The sequence below is a fragment of the Calonectris borealis genome, unplaced genomic scaffold (assembly GCF_964195595.1).
Source record: "Calonectris borealis unplaced genomic scaffold, bCalBor7.hap1.2 HAP1_SCAFFOLD_133, whole genome shotgun sequence".
NCBI classification, from domain to species: domain Eukaryota; kingdom Metazoa; phylum Chordata; class Aves; order Procellariiformes; family Procellariidae; genus Calonectris; species Calonectris borealis.
Window position 1 is genome coordinate 66,175 of NW_027441520.1, and position 19,674 is coordinate 85,848.

At 70.1% G+C, this 19,674-nt stretch overlaps 2 protein-coding genes and 2 long non-coding RNA genes across 6 annotated transcripts; 3 read left to right on the forward strand and 1 right to left on the reverse strand.

Moving 5' to 3' along the window:
• The first annotated feature begins 3 nt into the window (after positions 1-3).
• PET100 (PET100 cytochrome c oxidase chaperone) lies at positions 4-6,125 on the forward strand. 2 transcript variants are annotated; one of them, XM_075139201.1, is made up of 4 exons: positions 4-96; positions 3,146-3,232; positions 3,301-3,333; positions 5,647-6,125. In XM_075139201.1, exons 1-4 carry the CDS (start codon positions 10-12, stop codon positions 5,704-5,706), a joined length of 267 nt encoding a protein of 88 aa, XP_074995302.1. In that variant the 5' UTR covers positions 4-9; the 3' UTR covers positions 5,707-6,125. The 2 variants fall into 2 exon arrangements, 1 of the variants encoding a protein (XP_074995302.1); XR_012671497.1 differs by lacking the exon at positions 3,146-3,232 and having other exon boundaries at positions 35-96.
• Positions 1,365-2,639, forward strand: LOC142077021 (uncharacterized). Its single transcript, XR_012671505.1, has 3 exons — positions 1,365-1,500; positions 1,533-1,666; positions 2,385-2,639. It is a non-coding gene; the product is annotated as an uncharacterized LOC142077021 (long non-coding RNA).
• On the reverse strand, positions 5,704-7,659 carry LOC142077019 (uncharacterized). Of its 2 annotated transcripts, none has more exons than XR_012671498.1 (3): positions 6,938-7,659; positions 6,296-6,831; positions 5,704-6,244 (listed from the first exon to the last, which is right to left on the reverse strand). It is a non-coding gene; the product is annotated as an uncharacterized LOC142077019 (long non-coding RNA). The 2 variants fall into 2 exon arrangements; XR_012671499.1 differs by having other exon boundaries at positions 5,705-6,068.
• A 9,393-nt stretch (positions 7,660-17,052) lies between these two features.
• TRAPPC5 (trafficking protein particle complex subunit 5) lies at positions 17,053-19,661 on the forward strand. The gene is made up of 2 exons (XM_075139197.1): positions 17,053-17,137; positions 18,777-19,661. The coding sequence occupies exon 2, from the start codon at positions 18,781-18,783 to the stop codon at positions 19,345-19,347; it is 567 nt and encodes a 188-aa protein (XP_074995298.1). The 5' UTR covers positions 17,053-17,137; positions 18,777-18,780; the 3' UTR covers positions 19,348-19,661.
• The last annotated feature ends 13 nt before the right edge of the window (positions 19,662-19,674 follow it).

Sequence of the window (19,674 nt, forward strand, 5' to 3'; positions counted from 1 at the left end):
GCTGGGCCAATGGGCGGCCGCCGTGTTGCGGGGTGGGGAAGGCGGAAGTGCGGGGGCCCTGGAGGCGCCATGGGGGTGAAGCTGGAGATCCTGCGGGTGCGCGGGGGGGGGAATTACCCCGGGGGGGGGGGCAATGGGGCGGGTCAGCCCCGGGGGGGGGGTTAGGGTTTAATGGGGGGCAATAAAGCGGGGGGGGGGCAGTTGGGGCGTATTTGGGGGGGCAGTAAGGGGGGGGCAACTGAGGGGGGTATTAGCCCCGGGGGGGGGGCAATAAGAGGGGGGCACAGGGAGGGTGTCACCCCGGGGGGGGGCAGTTAGGGGGTGTTTGGGGGGGTAATAAGGCGGGAGGGGCAGTTGGGGGGGCAATAAAGCTGGGGGGGCAGGTGGGGGGGTGTCAGACGGGGGGGGAGTTAGGGAGTATTTGGGGGGGCAATAAAACTGGGGGGGCAGTTGGGGGGTATTTGGGGGGGCAATAAGGCGGGAGGGGCAGTTGGGGGGGCAATAAAGCTGGGGGGGCAGGTGGGGGGGTGTCAGACGGGGGGGCAGTTGGGGGTATTTGGGGGGGCAATAAAACTGGGGGGGCAGTTAGGGGGTATTTGGGGGGGCAATGGGCCGGGGGGGGCAGCAGCTGAGGGGGGAATTAACTCTGGAGGGGCAGTTGGGGGTTAAGGGGGGGGCAATAAAGGGGGGGGGCAGTTGGGGGGGCAATAAGGGGGGGGCAGTTATGCGGGAATTAACCCCGGGGGGGGCAGTTGGGAGTTAATAGGGGGCAATAAGGGGGAGCAGTTGGGGGGTATCAGCCCGGGGGGGGCAATAAGGGGGGGGCAGAGGGAGGGTGTCACCCGGGGGGGGGGCAGTTACGGAGGTATTTAGGGGGGCAGTAAGGCGGGGGGGGCAGTTGGGGGGGGCAATAAAGCTGGGGTGGGGCAGTTGGGGGATATTTGGGGGGGCTGTTGGGGGGGCAATAAGGGGGGGGGGGCAGCAAGGGCCCGTCCTGCCCCCGGGGTGACAGCAGGGGACGTCCTGCCCTGGGGCGGGTGGCACCGGGGACACCCCGGGGGGGGGGGGGACAGCGGGGAGGCCCCAGCGTAGGTGGCAGCGGTGGGGATGGGGGGGACACACGGGGGGACAAGTGACATTGGGGACAGCACGACGCAGGGGATGGGGACGGTGGGTGGCACTGGGGACGCCCTGGTGCAGGTGATGGGGACAGTAGGTGACAGTGGTGGGGATGGTGGGTGACACCAGGGGACACCTTGGCAGAAGGAATGGGGACAGTGGGTGACACTTGGGGAAGCCCTGGCACAGGTGACATTGGTGGGGACAGTAGGTGACACTGGGATACAGGTGACAGGACGGGGGACAGCGGGTGACACTGGGGACACCGTGGCACAACGAGTGGGGACAGTAGGTGACACTGGGACACAGGTGACATCGTTGGGGACAGCGGGTGACACTGTGGCACAGGTGATGGGGACAGTAGGTGACATTGTGACACAGGTGACAGCGCTGGGGACAGCGGGTGACACGAGGGGTCACTGTGGCACAAGGAATGGGGACAGCGGGTGACCCTGGGGCACAGGTGATGGGGACAGCAGGTGACACTGGGGCACAGGTGACATCATTGGGGACAGCGGGTGACACTGGGGCACAGGTGATGGGGACAGTAGGTGACATTGTGACACAGGTGACAGCGCTGGGGACAGCGGGTGACAGCGGGGGTCACCGTGGCACAAGGAATGGGGACAACGGGTGACACTGGGACACAGGTGATGGGGACAGCGGGTGACACTGGGGCACAGGTAACATCGTTGGGGACAGCGGGTGACACTGTGGCATAGGTGACATCATTGGGGACAGCGGGTGACACTGTGGCACAGGTGATGGGGACAGTAGGTGACATTGTGACACAGGTGACAGCGCTGGGGACAGTGGGTGACAGCGGGGGTCACCGTGGCACAAGGAATGGGGACAACGGGTGACACTGGGACACAGGTGACGGGGACAGCGGGTGACACTGGGGCACAGGTAACATCGTTGGGGACAGCGGGTGACACTGTGGCATAGGTGACATCATTGGGGACAGCGGGTGACACTGTGGCACAGGTGATGGGGACAGTAGGTGACATTGTGACACAGGTGACAGCGCTGGGGACAGTGGGTGACAGCGGGGGTCACCGTGGCACAAGGAATGGGGACAGCGGGTGACACTGGGACACAGGTGATGGGGACAGCGGGTGACACTGGGGCACAGGTAACATCGTTGGGGACAGCGGGTGACACTGTGGCACAGGTGACATCATTGGGGACAGCGGGTGACACTGTGGCACAGGTGATGGGGACAGTAGGTGACATTGTGACACAGGTGACAGCGCTGGGGACAGCGGGTGACAGCGGGGGTCACCGTGGCACAAAGAATGGGGACAGCGGGTGACACTGGGGCACAGGTGATGGGGACAGCGGATGACACTGGGGCACAGGTGACATCGCTGGGGACAGCGGTTGACAGCGGGGGTCACCGTGGCACAAGGAATGGGGACAACGGGTGACACTGGGACACAGGTGATGGGGACAGCGGGTGACCCTGGGGCACAGGTGACATCGTTGGCGACAGCGGGTGACACTGGGGCACAGGTGATGGGGACAGCAGGTGACACTGTGACACAGGTGACATCGCTGGGACAGCAGGTGACACTGGGGCACAGGTGATGGGGTCAGCGGGTGACACTGTGGCACAGGTGACATCACTGGGGACAGCGCGTGACAGTGGGGACCCCCTGGCGCAGGTGGTGGGGACAGCGGGTGACCCTGGGGCACAGGTGATGGGGACAGCGGGTGACCCTGGGGCACAGGTGACATCGGTGGGGACAGCGGGTGACACTGTGACACAGGTGACATCGCTGGGGACAGCGGGTGACCCTGGGGCACAGGTGATGGGGACAGCGGGTGACACTGTGGCACAGGTGATTGGGACAGCGGGTGACATTGTGACACAGATGACATCGCTGGGGACAGCGGGTGACAGCGGGGACCCCCTGGCGCAGGGGGCGGGGGCAGCGGGTGAGCCTGGGGCACGGGTGGCAGCGCTGGGGACAGCTGGGGACAGGGGGGGTGGCACTGTCGCTGTCCCCGTCCCTGTCCCCAGATGCTGCTGTACTTGTCCTTCCCCGTCGGCGTCTTCTGGGTCTCCAACCAGGGGGCGCTCTTCCAGCGTCACGTGGTGCAGCGCAAGGTGGGGGCGGGGCCGGGGGGGGGGAGGGGGGGCCGCCCCTCCCCCACTGACCCCGCTCTCTTTCCCAGAGGGAGATTTTTCCTCCGGACGACCCCGACCGGGTAAGAGACCCCCGGTGTCCCCAGTGTCACCCCCTGTGTCCCCAGTGTCCCCCCCAGTGTCCCCAACATCACCCCCCATGTCCCCAGTGTCCCCCCCAGTGTCCCCAACATCACCCCCGGTGTCCCCAGTGTCCCCCCCAGTGTCCCCAACATCACCCCCCATGTCCCCAGTGTCCCCCCCAGTGTCCCCAACATCACCCCCGGTGTCCCCAGTGTCCCCCCCAGTGTCCCCAACATCACCCCCCATGTCCCCAGTGTCCCCCCCAGTGTCCCCACATCACCCCCCATGTCCCCAGTGTCCCCCCCAGTGTCCCCACATCACCCCCCCTGTCCCCAGTGTCCCCCCCAGTGTCCCCAACATCACCCCCCATGTCCCCAGTGTCCCCCCCAGTGTCCCCAACATCACCCCCGGTGTCCCCAACATCCCCAATGTCCCCCCCAGTGTCCCCACATCACCCCCCATGTCCCCAGTGTCCCCCCCAGTGTCCCCAACATCACCCCCCATGTCCCCAGTGTCCCACCCAGTGTCCCCAACATCCCCCCTGGTGTCCCCAACATCCCCAATGTCCCCCCCAGTGTCCCCAACATCACCCCCCATGTCCCCAGTGTCCCCCCCAGTGTCCCCACATCACCCCCCATGTCCCCAACATCCCCCCCAGTGTCCCCAACATCCCCAATGTCCCCCCCAGTGTCCCCAACATCACCCCCCATGTCCCCAGTGTCCCCCCCAGTGTCCCCCCCAGTGTCCCCACATCACCCCCCATGTCCCCAGTGTCCCCCCCAGTGTCCCCAATGTCCCCCCCAGTGTCCCCCCCAGTGTCCCCAACATCACCCCCAGTGTCCCCAACATCCCCAATGTCCCCCCCAGTGTCCCCAACATCACCCCCCATGTCCCCAGTGTCCCCCCCAGTGTCCCCCCCAGTGTCCCCACATCACCCCCCATGTCCCCAGTGTCCCCCCCAGTGTCCCCAATGTCCCCCCCAGTGTCCCCCCCAGTGTCCCCAACATCACCCCCAGTGTCCCCAACATCCCCAATGTCCCCCCCAGTGTCCCCAACATCACCCCCCATGTCCCCAGTGTCCCCCCCAGTGTCCCCCCCAGTGTCCCCAACATCACCCCCCATGTCCCCAGTGTCCCCCCCAGTGTCCCCAACATCACCCCCGGTGTCCCCAACATCCTCAATGTCCCCCCCAGTGTCCCCACATCACTCCCCATGTCCCCAGTGTCCCCCCCAGTGTCCCCAACATCACCCCCAGTGTCCCCAACATCCCCAATGTCCCCCCCAGTGTCCCCAACATCCCCAGTGTCCCCCCCAGTGTCCCCAACATCACCCCCCATGTCCCCAGTGTCCCCCCCAGTGTCCCCCCCAGTGTCCCCAACATCACCCCCCATGTCCCCAGTGTCCCCCCCAGTGTCCCCAACATCACCCCCGGTGTCCCCAACATCCTCAATGTCCCCCCCAGTGTCCCCACATCACTCCCCATGTCCCCAGTGTCCCCCCCAGTGTCCCCAACATCTTCAACGTCACCCACAGTGTCCCCAACATCTCCAATGTCCCCCCCAGTGTCCCCAACATCACCCCCCATGTCCCCAGTGTCACCCCCAGTGTCCCCAACATCACCCCCCATGTCCCCAGTGTCACCCCCAGTGATCCCAACATCTCCAATTTCCCCCCGCCCAGCGTCACCACTGGTGTCCCCAACATCTCTAACGTACCCCCCAGTATTCCCAGTATCCCTCCCGCTGTCCCCAACATCTCCAACACCACCCCCGGTGTCCCCAACGTCACCCCCAGTGACCCCAACATCTCCAATGTCCCCCCGGTATCCCCAGCATCACCCCCAGTGACCCCACCATCTTCAGTGTCCCCCGCGGTGTCCCCAACGTCACCCCTGGTGCCCCCAATGTCCCCAACATCTCCAAAGTCACCCCCCAGTGTCCCCAATGTCCCCCCAACATCCTCCCTGATGTCCCTCCCTGGTGTCCCCAACATTCCCAGCATCCCCCCCCCATCCCCGATGTCCTCCCAGTGTCCCCAGTGTCCCCAACATCCCCAGTGTCCCCCCCACAGTGTCCCCAACATCTCCGCCTTTCCCCAATGTCCCCCCATCCCTGATGTCACCAATGTCCTGAGTGTCCCCACGGTGTCCTCCCCACTGCCACCGCAGCCCCACATCGGGTGGGGGGTGACATGGGACACCCCCACACCTGGGGACACCCGTGACACCCCTGTCCCCCCCCCCATGGGGCGTGGTCCCTCCCCGGGGCCACCCGCATGTCCCCGCTGTCCCCTCACCCCCGTGTCCCCCCCAGCGGCGGGCGATGGCGGAGCTGAAGCGGCGGCTGCGGGAGGGGAAGGGGACCCGGGACTGAGGGGACACGGGGACACCCGGCCACCGCCACCCCCGCGGTGACACAGGGGACCCGCGGCAGCGTCGTGACACCAGCGCCGTGGCCGTCTCGGTGACAGAGGGGACGCGTGACCGCTCGATGTCGCTTCGTCGTGACGCCGTGGGCACGTTGGTGACAGAGGGGACACGTGGCATCGTCCTGTCACCGTGGCTTTGTCCTCGTGCCATCGCCGTGGCCATGTTGGTGACAGAGGGGACACGTGGCATCGTCCTGTCACCGTGGCTTTGTCCTCGTGCCATCGCTGTGGCCATGTTGGTGACAGAGGGGACACGTGGCCACGTCTTGTCACCATGGCCGTGTCCTGATGCCATCGCCGTGGCCACCTTGGTGACACAAGGGACACGTGGCTTCATCTTCGTGCCATCGCTGTGACCATGTTGGTGACAAAAGGGACACATGGCTTTGTCCTCGTGCCATCACCGTGGCCGCGGTGGTGACAGAGGGGACGTGGCCACGTCTTGTCACTGTGGATTCGTCCTGATGCCATCGCCGTGGGCACCTTGGTGACAGAGGGGACGTGGCTTCACCCTTGTGCCATCGTTGTGGTCACATTGGTGACAGAGGGGACACGTGGCCACATCCTGTCACTGTGGATTCGTCTTGATGCCATCGCCGTGGGCACCTTGGTGACAGGGGACATATGGCCGTGTGCTGTCACCATGGCCACCTCGTGACACCACCGCCGTGACCGTGTTGGTGACAGAGGGGACACGTGGTATTGTCCTGTCGCCGTGGCTGTGTCCTGATGCCATCGCCGTGGCCACCTTGGTGACACAGGGGACACGTGGCTTCATCTTCGTGCCATCGCTGTGACCACATTGGTGACAAAACGGACACATGGCTTTGTCCTCGTGCCATCGCTGTGGCCACGTTGGTGACAGAGGGGACACGTGGCCATGTCTTGTCACCATGGCCGTGTCCTGATGACATCTCTGTGCCCGTGTTGGTGACAGAGGGGACACATGGCGTCATCCTGTCACCATGGCCGTGTCCTGATGCCATCGCCGTGGCCGTGTTGGTGACAGAGGGGACACGTGGCCACATCCTGTCACTGTGGATTCGTCCTGATGCCATCGCCGTGGGCACCTTGGTGACACAAGGGACACGTGGTTTCATCTTCGTGCCATCGCTGTGATCACGTTGGTGACAAAACGGACACATGGCTTTGTCCTCGTGCCATCGCCGTGGGCACCTTGGTGACAGGGGACATATGGCCGTGTGCTGTCACCATGGCCTCCTCATGATGCCACCGCCGTGACCGTGTTGGTGACAGAGGGGACACGTGGTATTGTCCTGTCACCATGGCCGTGTCCTGATGCCATCGCCGTGGCCACATTGGTGACACAAGGGACAACGTGGCTTCATGTTCGTGCCATCACTGTGACCACGTTGGTGACAAAAGGGACACATGGCTTTGTCCTCATGCCATGGCCGTGGCAGCGTTGGTGACAGAGGGGACGTGGCTTCATCCTTGTGTCATTGTTATGGTCACATTGGTGACAGAGGGGACACGTGGCCACGTCTTGTCACCATGGCCGTGTCCTGATGCCATCGCCGTGGGCACCTTGGTGACAGGGGACATATGGCTGCGTGCTGTCACCATGGCCACCTCGTGATGCCACCGCCGTGACCGTGTTGGTGACAGAGGGGACATATGGCCGCATCTTGTCACCATGCCCGTGACAGAAGGGACACATGGCCGCGTCCTTGATGCCACCACTGCGGCTGCACGGGTGACAGCGGGGGCACGTGGCCACCCCCGTGTCCCTGCCCTGGCAGTGTCACCGTCACGGCTGATGACACGGGGACACGTGGCTGTACCCGCCACCGTCCTGCTGCCATCGCCGTGACCTCGGCGTCGGGGACAAGTGACACCCCCGGGGGTCCCTACCCCCCCCAATAAACAGCGCTGGCACCGGCACCGCCTGCGGGGCGTCACGGTGACAGGGGCGTCACCGGGGGGTGGGTGACCCCCAGGGTGTCACGGGGGGCGGGCTTGGGGTCCCCTAGTGCCACCTGCGGGTCCCGTGTCCCCTGGGTGTGCCCTGTCCCTTAGTGCCACTCCCCCAGGTGCTGTGTCCCTTAGCGTCACCTGTCTGCCGTGGGTGGGCCTTGTGTCCCCTAGTGCCACCCCCACAGGTGGCCTGTGTCCCCTGGTGTCACCCATCTGCTGTGGGTGTCCCCTGTCCCTAGTGCACCCCCCCCAGGTGTCCCCTGTCCCTAGTGCACCCCCCCCAGGTGTCCCCTGTGTCCCCTGGTGTCACCCATCTGCTGTGGGTGTCCCCTGCCCCTAGTGCACCCCCCCCAGGTGTCCCCTGTCCCCTAGTGCCACCCCCATGGGTGCCCTGTGTCACCCATCTGCCGTGGGTGTCCGCTGTCCCCTGGTGCCAACCGTACGGGTGGCCTGTGTCCCCTGGTGTCACCCATCTGCCGTGGGTGTCCCTTGTCCCCTAGTGCCACCCCCTGTGTCCCCTGGTGTCACCCATCTGCTGTGGGTTTCCCCTAGTGCCACCCCCCTGTGACCCCTGGTGTCACCCATCTGCCGTGAGTGTCCCCTAGTGCCACCCCCTGTGTCCCCTGGTGTCACCCATCTGCCGTGGGTGTCCCCTGTGTCCCCTGGTGTCACCCATCTGCCATGGGTGTCCCTTGTCCCCTAGTGCCACCCCCTGTGTCCCCTGGTGTCACCCATCTGCCGTGGGTGTCCCCTAGTGCCACCCCCCTGTGTCCCCTGGTGTCACCCATCTGCCGTGGGTTTCCCCTAGTGCCACCCCCCTGTGACCCCTGGTGTCACCCATCTGCCGTGAGTGTCCCCTAGTGCCACCCCCTGTGTCCCCTGGTGTCACCCATCTGCCGTGGGTGTCCCCTGTGTCCCCTGGTGTCACCCATCTGCCATGGGTGTCCCTTGTCCCCTAGTGCCACCCCCTGTGTCCCCTGGTGTCACCCATCTGCCGTGGGTGTCCCCTAGTGCCACCCCCCTGTGTCCCCTGGTGTCACCCATCTGCCGTGGGTTTCCCCTAGTGCCACCCCCCTGTGACCCCTGGTGTCACCCATCTGCCGTGAGTGTCCCCTAGTGCCACCCCCTGTGTCCCCTGGTGTCACCCATCTGCCGTGGGTGTCCTGAGTGCCACCCCCCTGTGTCCCCTGGTGTCACCCATCTGCCGTGGGTGTCCCCTAGTGCCACCCCCTGTGTCCCCTGGTGTCACCCATCTGCCGTGGGTGTCCCCTGTGTCCCCTGGTGTCACCCATCTGCCATGGGTGTCCCTTGTCCCCTAGTGCCACCCCCTGTGTCCCCTGGTGTCACCCATCTGCCGTGAGTGTCCCCTAGTGCCACCCCCCTGTGTCCCCTGGTGTCACCCATCTGCCGTGGGTGTCCCCTAGTGCCACCCCCCTGTGTCCCCTGGTGTCACCCATCTGCCGTGGGTGTCCCCTAGTGCCACCCCCCTGTGTCCCCTGGTGTCACCCATCTGCCGTGGGTGTCCCCTAGTGCCACCCCCCTGTGTCCCCTGGTGTCACCCATCTGCCGTGGGTGTCCCCTAGTGCCACCCCCCTGTGTCCCCTGGTGTCACCCATCTGCCGTGGGTGTCCCCTAGTGCCACCCCCCTGTGTCCCCTGGTGTCACCCATCTGCCGTGGGTGTCCCTTGTCCCCTAGTGCCACCCCCTGTGTCCCCTGGTGTCACCCATCTGCCGTGGGTGTCCCCTAGTGCCACCCCCCTGTGTCCCCTGGTGTCACCCATCTGCCGTGGGTGTCCCTTGTCCCCTAGTGCCACCCCCTGTGTCCCCTGATGTCACCCATCTGCCGTGGGTGTCCCTTAGTGCCACCCCCGTGTCCCCCTGGTGTCACCCATCTGCCGTGGGTGTCCTGTAGTGCCAGCCCCTGTGTCCCCTGATGTCACCCATCTGCCGTGGGTGTCCCTTAGTGCCACCCCCTGTGTCCCCTGGTGTCACCCATCTGCCGTGGGTGTCCCTTAGTGCCACCCCCTGTGTCCCCTGATGTCACCCATCTGCCGTGGGTGTCCCTTAGTGCCACCCCCTGTGTCCCCTGGTGTCACCCATCTGCCGTGGGTGTCCTGTAGTGCCAGCCCCCTGTGTCCCCTGGTGTCACCCATCTGCCGTGGGTGTCCCCTAGTGCCACCCCCCTGTGTCCCCTGGTGTCACCCATCTGCCGTGGGTGTCCCTTGTCCCCTAGTGCCACCCCCTGTGTCCCCTGGTGTCACCCATCTGCTGTGGGTGTCCCCTAGTGCCACCCCCCTGTGACCCCTGGTGTCACCCATCTGCCGTGGGTGTCCTGCGGTGCCCCCACCTGTGCCCCACGTCCCCCCCACTGCCACCCATGTCCCCAGGCCACCCCTTGTCCCCAGGTGTCACAGGCCCCACAATGACGGGGGGGGTTTATTGCAGGGTGACAGGCGGGGGGGGACACACGGGGTGACATCGCGGGGGGGGGGTCGGTGGCACCACCGGGCTGCGGGGGCTCAGTCCTGCGGGGAGATGGGGGGGTGGCACCGGGGGGGGGGGGCCGGGGGGTCCCCAGCCTGGGTGCCCCCCCCCCCGCTGTGGCTGTCCCCATGGGGCTGTGACCCACCCAGGTGTCCCCTCTGGGTCCCCCCCACTCTGGGTGCCCCCCCCATGTCCCCCCCGCTCTGGGTGTTGTTCCCCCCCCCCCCCCCGGTGCCCCCCTGGGTCCTCGCCCCCAGTGCCCCCCCGGGTGTCCCCCTCGGGTCCCCCCCCCGGCTGTCCCCCCCCCCAGGTCCCCCCCCCCCGCCCAGATCCCCCCCCCCGGTGCCCACCCTCCCCGTGCCCCCTCCCCCCGGTCCCCCCACCCTGGGTCCCCCCCAGGTCCCCTCTCCGCAGCCCCCCCCCGGGTTCCCTCCCCCCCCAGCCCCCCCTCCTCAGGTCCCCCCTCCTCAGGTCCCCCCACCCTGGGTGCCCCCCCCGGTCCCCCCCAGGTCCCCCCACCCTGGTGTCGTGTCCCTCCACGGTCCCCTCTCCCCAGCCCCCCCCCCCCCGGTCCCCCACCTTGGGTCCCCCCCCAAGTCCCCTCTCCCCGTGCCCCCCCCGGTGTCGTGTCCCTCCCCCCCCAGGTCCCCCCCCTCGGGTGCCCCCCCCGGTCCCCCCCGTGCCCCCACCTGGCGGGGCGGGGCCGGGCGCTGCTCCTCCCCGCGGCCCCCCCGGCTCTCGGCCCCCGGCTCCAGCCGCCTCGCCTCGGGGGGGGGCGGGCGGCCCCCGCCTGCGCCACAGCATCGCACCCACGGCACCCACGGCACCCACTCCCCCCCCCCCCGGCATCGCCCACGGCGTCCCCAGCGGCACCCACCGACCCCCGCGATACCCACGGCACCCACGCAATCCCCGCGGCACCCCCGCCCTCCCCCACGGCATCACCCACGGCCACCCACGGCATCACCCACGGCCACCCACGGCACCCGCGGTCCCCTCCAGCATCACCCACGGCATCCCCGTGTCCCCCTCCAGCGGTGCCCTCCATGTCCCCCCGCCACTCTGGTCCCCCAGTCCCCCCCGTGTCTTCTGTCCCCCGTGTCCCCCCCGTGTCCCCTCACCAGCGGTGCCCTCCATGCCCCCCCGTCACTCTGGTCCCCCAGTGCCCCCCGTGCCCCCCGTGTCCCCTGTCCCCCGTGTCCCCCCCGTGTCCCCTCACCAGCGGTGCCCTCCATGTCCCCCCGTCCCCATTGTTCTCGCTGTCCCCCCTGCCCCGCGCCCCCCGTGTCCCCCTGTCCCCCCGTGTCCCCCTGTCCCCCCGTGTCCCCCACGTCCCCCCGTGTCCCCCGTGTCCCCTCACCGGCGCCCCCCAGGCTGCAGCGCTGCTCGTCCATGCGGGTCCCCTGCACCGAGCTCAGCAGCGAGAAGAACCCCTCCTGCTCGGGGGGGACCCCCCGCTCCGGGGACCCCCCCTGCTGCGGGGACACCCCCCCCGGTCATGGGGAACCCCCCGAAACGGGGACCCCCCCCCCGATCCGACACCCCCCCTGAAACGGGGACCCCCTGCTATGGCCCCCCCCCCGCAAAGGGCAACCCCCCAGAAATGGGGGGACCCCCTTTGCTGCCGGGATCCCCCCCTTTAATGGGGACCCCCCTGAAGCGGGGACCCCCCCCCGTAATGGGAACACCCAGATCCGGGGACCCCCCCGTGTTCGGGGGACCCCCCCGGTCATGGGGACCCCCCTGAAACCGGGACCCCCCCTCTGCCAAGGGCAACCCCCCAGAAGTGGGGGACCCCTCCTGCGCCGGGGACCTCCCCCTGTAATGGGGACTCCCCCGATCCGGGGACCCCCCTAAAGGGGACACCCCCCCCCGCTAGGAGGGCCCCCCCCCCCATTCCGGGGACCCCCCTGTAGTGGGGACCCCCCCCGTGTCCGTGTCCACGGGCGCCCCCAAACACCCCCTGCGCCCCCCCATGGGTGCTCCCCCCCCCATTTCTGCCCCCTCCATGGGTGCCCACCCCACACCCCTTTGTGCTCCCCAACACCCCCACTTATGGGTGCCCCTCCCTCCCTCCGTGACCCCCCACGGGTGCTCCCTCCCCACGGGTGCCCCCCACCCACGGGTGCCCTCACCCCTGCGGGCGCGTGGCCGGGCGCTGTCCCCCCCGGGGTGGCCATGGTGGGTGCAGCACCCACAGCCCGCGCCGCGCCTTATACCCCCGCCCCCCCCCCGCGCAGCCGGATCAGCCGGGGGGGGACACGGACACGGGGGGGGACACGGGGGGGGACACGGGGGGGGACACGGGGGACGATGGGAGCACGGGGACGGGCACGGCTGCACGGGGCGTGCGGGGGGGCTGGGGGCACCCATGGGTGCTCTGGGTGTTTGTGGGTGCTGTGGGGTGCACGTGGGGGCTCTGGGTGTCCGTGAGTGCTGTGGGGTGTTTTGGGGTGCTCGTGGTGTCCGTGCGTGCTGTGGGGTGCCCACGAGTGCTGTGGGGTGCTCTGGGTGCCCATGGGTGCTCTGGGGTGCTGTGGGGTGCCCGTGGGTGCTCTGGGTGCCCGTGGGTGCTTGGGTTGCCTAGGGGTGCTGTGGGGTGCCCGTGAGAGCTCTGGGTGCCCGTGGGTGCTCTGGGTCTCTATGGGTCTTTTGGGGTGCCCGTGGGTGCTGTGGGGTGTTCTGGGGTGCCCATGGGGGCTCTGGGTACCCGTGGGTGCTCAGGATGCCTAGGGGTGCTGTGGGGTGCCCGTGGGTGCTCTAGGTGTCCGTGGGTCTTTTGGGGTGCCCATGGGTGCCGTGGGTGCCCATGAGTGCTATGGGGTGCTGTGGGTGCCCACGGGTGCTCTGGGGTGCTCTGGGGTGTCCGTGGATGCTCCAGGTGTCTGTGGGTCTTTTGGGGTGCCCGTGGGTGCTGTGGGGTCCTCTAGGGTGTCCGTGGGATCTCTGGGTACCCGTGGGTGCTTGGGGTGCCTAGGGGTGCTGTGGGGTGTCCATGGGTGCTGTGGGGTGCTCCTGGGTACCTGTGGGTGCTCTGGGGTGCTCAGGGTGTCTATGGGACTTTTGGGGTGCCCGTGGGTGCTGTGGGGTGCCCAGGGATGCCCATGGGTGCTCCGGGTGTCTATGGGTCTTTTGGGGTACCCACGCGTGCTGTGGGGTACCCACGGGTGCTGTGGGGTGCCCGTGGGTGCTCCGGGTGTCTATGGGTCTTTTGGGGTACCCACGCGTGCTGTGGGGTACCCACGGGTGCTGTGGGGTGCCCGTGGGTGCTCCGGGTGTCTATGGGTCTTTTGGGGTACCCACAGGTGCTGTGGGGTGCCCGGGGGTGCCCGTGGGTGCTGTGGGGTGCCCTGTGCTGTTCAGGGGTGCTGTGGGTGCTCCGGGCACCCATGGGTGCCGCAGGCTCCCAGCGGGGGGGTGGGGGCGGGGGCGGGTGTCGCGAGGGGGGGGAGGGGAATGGGTAGGGGGGAGCCCCCCCGCCCCCGCCGTGTCCCCAATCCCCCCCTGGCAGCCGCGAGCAATTAACTAAATGGCTCTTAATTGCACCCATAATTCCCCCCTCCCCCCCCCCCCCAATGCGGGGGGGGCCGGACCCCCCAGTGGGTGCTGGGGGGGGGGGCACCCATCACCGGGGGGCGCAGGGCCCGATCCAGCCCCTCCCCCGCCTCCGCAGGGTCAGGGTGCGGCTGGACCCTGGGGACAAGGGGTGACACCGGGGGGGGCAGCACCCTGTGTCCCCCCCCCACCCATGGGTGCCCCCCGGGCCCCCCTTGCTCTGGTGCCACCGCCCCAGGTGGGCGCTGGGGTCGTCACGGTGTCCCCTCCCAGTGCCCCCCAGTGTCCCCCAGTGCCCCCCAGGGTCTCCTCTGCCCCGCCGTGTGTCCCCCCATGTCCCCCCAATGTCCCCCTGTGTCCCCAAGTACCCCCTCAGTGCCCCTCCCAGTACTCCCAGTTACTCCCAGTGTCCCCCATATCCCCTGGTGTCCGCCCCCAGTGCCCCCCAGTTTCCCCCCAGTGTCTCCCCAGTGCCCCCAGGGTCTCCTCTGTCCCCAAGAGTCTCCCAATGTTTCCCCAGTGTCCCCAGTTATCCCCCAGTGTCCCCTGGTGGCCCCCACAACCTCCAATGTCCCCCCCGTGTCCCCAAGTATCCTCCAGTGCCCCCCCCCGGTGTCCCCCAGTGTCCCCAGTTATCCCCAGTGCCACTCCAGTGTCCCCCAGTACCCCCCAGTTACTCCCCAGGGTCTCCTCTGTCCCCTGGTGGCCCCCCCATGTCCCCAAGTGTCCCCCAGTGTCCCCAGTTATCCCCCAGTGCCCCCCAATGTCCCCCCTGTGTCCCCAAGTATCCTCCAGTGCCACCCCCAGTGTCCCCCAGTACCCACCAGTTCCCACCCAGGGTCCCTTCTGTTCCCTGTATCCCAAATGTCCCCCCCGTGTCCCCAATTACCCCTCCCAGTGCCCCCAGTTACCCCCCAGTGTCCCCCCGATGTCCCCAAGTACCACCCAATGTCCCCCAGTGCTCTTCCAGTTACCCCCCAGTGACCCCAGTTACCCCCTGGTGTCCCCCAGTTACCTCCTCAGTGCCCCCCTAGTATCCCCAGTGCCCCCCAGTGTCCCCCTGGTGTCCCCCAGTGTCCCCTGGTGTCCCTCCAGTGTCCCCAGCTACCCCCCAGTCCCTCACCAGTCCCCATCTGGTGTCCTCACTTAGCCCCCAGTGTCCCCAGTTACCCCCCCAGTGCCCTCCTTAGTGCTCCCCCAGACTCCTCCAGTGTCCCCAGTTACCCCCCCCCCAGTGCTCCCCGTGTCCCCAGTGTCCCCTCCCTGTCCCTCTGGTGTCCCCAGTCCCCGCCAGTGCCCCCCAGTGTCCCCAGTCCCTGCCCAGAACCACCCCCAACGCCACCAGGTCCCCCCAGTGCCCCCCCTCAGTCCTCCCAGTTCCTCAGTCCTCCCCAGTCCACCCAGTGCCCCCCCAGTCCCCCCCAGTCCCCCCAGTCCTCCCCAGTCCCTCCTAGTCCCCCCAGTGCCCCCCCAGCAACCCCCGGTCCTCCCAGTGCCTCCCCAGTCCCCCCCAGTCCCTCCCAGTCCCCCCCGTGCCCCCCCAGCGACCCCCAGTCCTCCCAGTGCCCCCCCAGTGCCGCCCCAGTCCCCCCCAGTCCCTCCCAGTCCCCCCAGTGACCCCCAGCGCCCCCCCGGTCCCCCCAGTGCCCCCCAGTCCCCCCCAGTGCCCCCCCAGCACCCCCCCAGTCCCTCCCAGTCCCCCCAGTGACCCCCAGCACCCCCCCAGTCCTCCCAGTGCCCCCCCAGTGCCCCCCCAGTGTCCCCCAGTGCTCCCCGAGTCCCCCGAGTGCCCCCCAGTGCCCCCCCAGTCCCCCAGTCCCCCCAGTGCCCCCCAGTGCCCCCCCAGCACCCCCCCAGTGCCCCCCCAGTCCCCCCAGTTCCCCCAGTGCCCCCCCAGTGCCCCCCCAGTCCCCCCCAGTCCCTCCCAGTCCCCCCAGTGCCCCCCAGCGCCCCCCCAGTCCTCCCAGTGCCCCCCCAGTGCCCCCCCAGTGCCCCCCAGTCCCCCCAGTGCCCCCCAGTGCCCCCCGAGTCCCCCGAGTGCCCCCCAGTGCCCCCCCAGTCCCCCAGTCCCCCCAGTGCCCCCCAGTGCCCCCCCAGCACCCCCCCAGTCCCCCCAGTCCCCCCAGTGCCCCCCAGTGCCCCCCCAGCACCCCCCCAGTCCCCCCAGTGCCCCCCAGTGCCCCCAGTCCCCCCAGTCCCCCCAGTGCCCCCAGTGCCCCCCAGTGCCCCCAGTCCCCCCAGTGCCCCCAGTGCCCCCAGTGCCCCCCTAGCACCCCCCCAGTCCCCCCAGTCCCCCCAGTGCCCCCCAGTGCCCCCAGTGCCCCCCAGTCCCCCCAGTCCCCCCAGTGCCCCCCCAGCACCCCCCCAGTGCCCCCAGTGCCCCCCAGTCCCCCCAGTCCCCCCAGTGCCCCCCCAGCACCCCCCCAGTCCCCCCAGTCCCCCCAGTGCCCCCCAGTGCCCCCAGTCCCCCCAGTCCTCCCAGTGCCCCCCCAGTCCCCCCAGTGCCCCCCAGTGCCCCCAGTGCCCCCAGTCCCCCCAGTGCCCCCAGTGCCCCCAGTGCCCCCCAGTGCCCCCAGTCCCCCCAGTCCCCCCAGTCCTCCCAGTGCCCCCCCAGTCCCCCCAGTGCCCCCCAGTGCCCCCAGTGCCCCCCAGTCCCCCCAGTGCCCCCCAGTGCCCCCAGTCCCCCCAGTCCTCCCAGTGCCCCCCCAGTCCCCCCAATGCCCCCCAGTGCCCCCAGTCCCCCCAGTCCCCCCAGTCCTCCCAGTGCCCCCCCAGTCCCCCCAGTACCCCCCAGTGCCCCCAGTGCCCCCAGTCCCCCCAGTGCCCCCCCAGTGACCCCCAGTGCCCCCCCAGTGCCCCCCAGTCCCCCCAGTCCCCCCAGTGCCCCCAGTGCCCCCAGTCCCCCCAGTGCCCCCCCAGTGACCCCCAGTGCCCCCAGTGCCCCCAGTCCCCCCAGTGCCCCCAGTGCCCCCAGTGCCCCCCCAGTCCCCCCAGTGCCCCCAGTGCCCCCAGTGCCCCCCCAGTCCCCCCAGTCCCCCCAGTGCCCCCCAGTGCCCCCCCAGCACCCCCCCAGTCCCCCCAGTCCCCCCAGTGCCCCCCAGCACCCCCCCAGTCCCCCCAGTCCCCCCAGTGCCCCCAGTGCCCCTCAGTGCCCCCCCAGTCCCCCCAGTGCCCCCAGTGCCCCCAGTGCCCCTGGCGCCCCCTAGCGCCCCGCAGCGCCCCGCAGCGCCTCCTCTGGCCCCGCCCCCGCCGCCCAAGCCCCGCCCGGTTCCTGACCCCGCCCCGCGGTTGCCCCGGGCGACGCGGCACCGCCCCCCCCCGCGCCCCTTGCGGCGGCCGCGCGGCGCTTTTGCGACGGTCTCGGCCGTAAAGCGGGAGCGGGGAGCGGCCGGCGGAGGGGTCGGTACCGGGGGGGCCGGGGGGGGGGGAGGGGGGGAGGTCTGGGCGGGCCCGATCCTCCCCCTCCATGGCCCCCCCCCCCCCCGGGGTCCCTGCTGGGTGCCCTTCCCCCCCGAGCCCTGACGGGTGCCCCCTCCCCCACCCTGGGTGCCGCCCCGCCCCGCGCTCCCGGGGTGCCCCCCCCCCCCAAAGCCTCTTGGGCGACTCCCCCCCCCCAGCTGCCCCCCACCCCCCAACACCCCCCGGCCCCTCCGACCGCCCCCCAGCTCTCTACCACCCCCCCGCCCCCCTCCACCACCCCCTGAGCCCCCCAACCCCCCCTGCCCCCCTCTACCACCCCCCCGCCCCCCTCCACCACCTCCTGAGCCCCCCCAGAACCCCCCTGCGCCCCCAGCCCCCCCCAGCCCCCTCCCTGCCTCCCCTCAACACCCCCCAGGCCCCCCCTGCGCCCCCCCAGCCCCCGCCCCCCTCTAACACCCCCCAGCCCCCCCCAGCCCCCTCCCCGCCCCCCTCTAACACCCCCCAGCCCCCCCCAGCCCCCTCCCTGCCCCCCCCAACACCCCCCAGGCCCCCCCTGCGCCCCCCCAGCCCCCCCCCAGCCCCCTCCCTGCCCCCCTCTAACACCCCCCAGGTCCCCCCAGAGCCCTCCCTGCCCCCCCAGCCCACCCCCAGCCCCCTCCCCGCCCCCCCCCAACACCCCCCAGGCCCCCCCTGCGCCCCCCCAGCCCCCTCCCCGCCCCCCTCTAACACCCCCCAGCCCCCCCAGCCCCCTCCCTGCCCCTCCCAACACCCCCCAGCCCCCCCTGCGACCCCCCAGCCCCCTCCCCGCCCCCCCAACACCCCCCAGCCCCCTCCCTGCCCCCCTCTAACACCCCCCAGGTCCCCCCAGAGCCTTCCCTGCCCCCCCCAGCCCCCTCCCCACCCCCCCCAACACCCCCCAGGCCCCCCCTGCGCCCCCCCAGCCCCCTCCCCGCCCCCCTCTAACACCCCCCAGCCCCCCCAGCCCCCTCCCCGCCCCCCTCTAACACCCTCCAGCCCCCTCCCCGCCCCCCCCAGCCCCCTCCCCGCCCCCCTCTAACACCCCCCAGCCCCCCCAGCCCCCTCCCCGCCCCCCTCTAACACCCCCCAGCCCCCCCAGCCCCCTCCCCGCCCCCCTCTAACACCCCCCAGCCCCCTCCAGCCCCCTCCCCGCCCCCCCCAGCCCCCCCAGCCCCCTCCCCGCCCCCCTCTAACACCCCCCAGCCCCCTCCAGCCCCCTCCCCGCCCCCCCCAGCCCCCTCCCCGCCCCCCTCTAACACCCCCCTGCCCCCCCCAGCCCCCTCCCTGCCCCCCCCAGCCCCCTCCCCGCCCCCCCCAACACCCCCCAGCCCCCCCCAGCCCCCTCCCCGTCCCCCCCAGCCCCCCCAGCCCCCTCCCTGCCCCCCCAACACCCCCCAGCCCCCCCCCAGCCCCCTCCCCGCCCCCCTCTAACACCCCCCAGGCCCCCCCCAGAGCCCTCCCCGCCCCCCCAGCCCCCTCCCCGCCCCCCCCCGCCCCCCCCCAGCCCCCCCCAGAGCCCTCCCCGCCCCCCCCAGCCCCCTCCCCGCCCCCCCCCCCCCGCCCCCCCCCCCACCCCCCCGACCCCCTTCTCTCCCCCCAGCCCCATGGACGCCCGTTTCACCCGGGGCAAGTCCCCGCTGCTGGAGCGGGCGCTGGCCCGCCCGCGGGGGGAGGTGAGCCTCAGCGCCTTCGCCCTCCTCTTCTCCGAGCTGGTCCAGTACTGCCAGAACCGCGTCTACTCGGTGGCCGAGCTGCAAGCCAAGCTGGCCCGCCTGGGCCACCAAGTGGGCCTTCGCGTCCTGGATGCTTTGGTGGCCCGGGAGAAGAGCGGGCGACGAGAGACGAAGGTCCTCAACGTCCTCCTCTTCGTCAAAGGCCCGGTTTGGCGCGCGCTCTTCGGCAAAGAGGCCGACAAGCTGGAACAGGCCAACGACGACGACAAGACCTACTACGTCATCGAGAAGGAGCCCTTGGTCAACACCTTCATCTCGGTGCCCAAGGAGAACAGCACCCTCAACTGCGCCGCCTTCACCGCCGGCCTGGTGGAGGCCGTCCTGGCCGCCAGCGGTTTCCCGGCCAAGGTCAGCGCCCATTGGCACAAGGGCACCACCCTCATGATCAAGTTCGAGGAGGCCGTCATCGCCCGGGACAAGAGCCTGGAGGGGCGTTGAGGGGGTCCGTTGTCCCTCCTGGTGGCTCCTGTCCTCCCCTGGGGACGTTGGAGGGGGTTGGGGTCCCTCACCACCGTCCCTTGTCCCTTGTAATGGCCCTTGGCCACCCTTGGGGACGTTGGAGGGGGTTGGGGTCCTTCATCACCGTCCCTTGTCCCTCCTGATGGCCCCTGTCCTCCCCTGGGGACGTTGGAGGGGGTTGGGGTCCTTCATCACCGTCCCTTGTCCTTCTTGACGTCCCTTGGCCACCCTTGGGGACGCTGGAGATGGCTGGGGTCCCTCACCACTGGTCCTTGTTCCTCCTGACGTCCCTTGGCCACCCTTGGG

Coding starts and splice junctions, on each gene's coding strand:
- PET100 (XM_075139201.1), top strand. CDS start 10: ATGGGCGGCCGCCGTGTTGCGGGGTGGGGAAGGCGGAAGTGCGGGGGC. Junction 97..3,145: donor TGAAGCTGGAGATCCTGCGG/GTGCGCGGGGGG, acceptor CCCTGTCCCCAG/ATGCTGCTGTACTTGTCCTT. Junction 3,334..5,646: donor CTCCGGACGACCCCGACCGG/GTAAGAGACCCC, acceptor TGTCCCCCCCAG/CGGCGGGCGATGGCGGAGCT.
- TRAPPC5 (XM_075139197.1), top strand. CDS start 18,781: ATGGACGCCCGTTTCACCCGGGGCAAGTCCCCGCTGCTGGAGCGGGCG.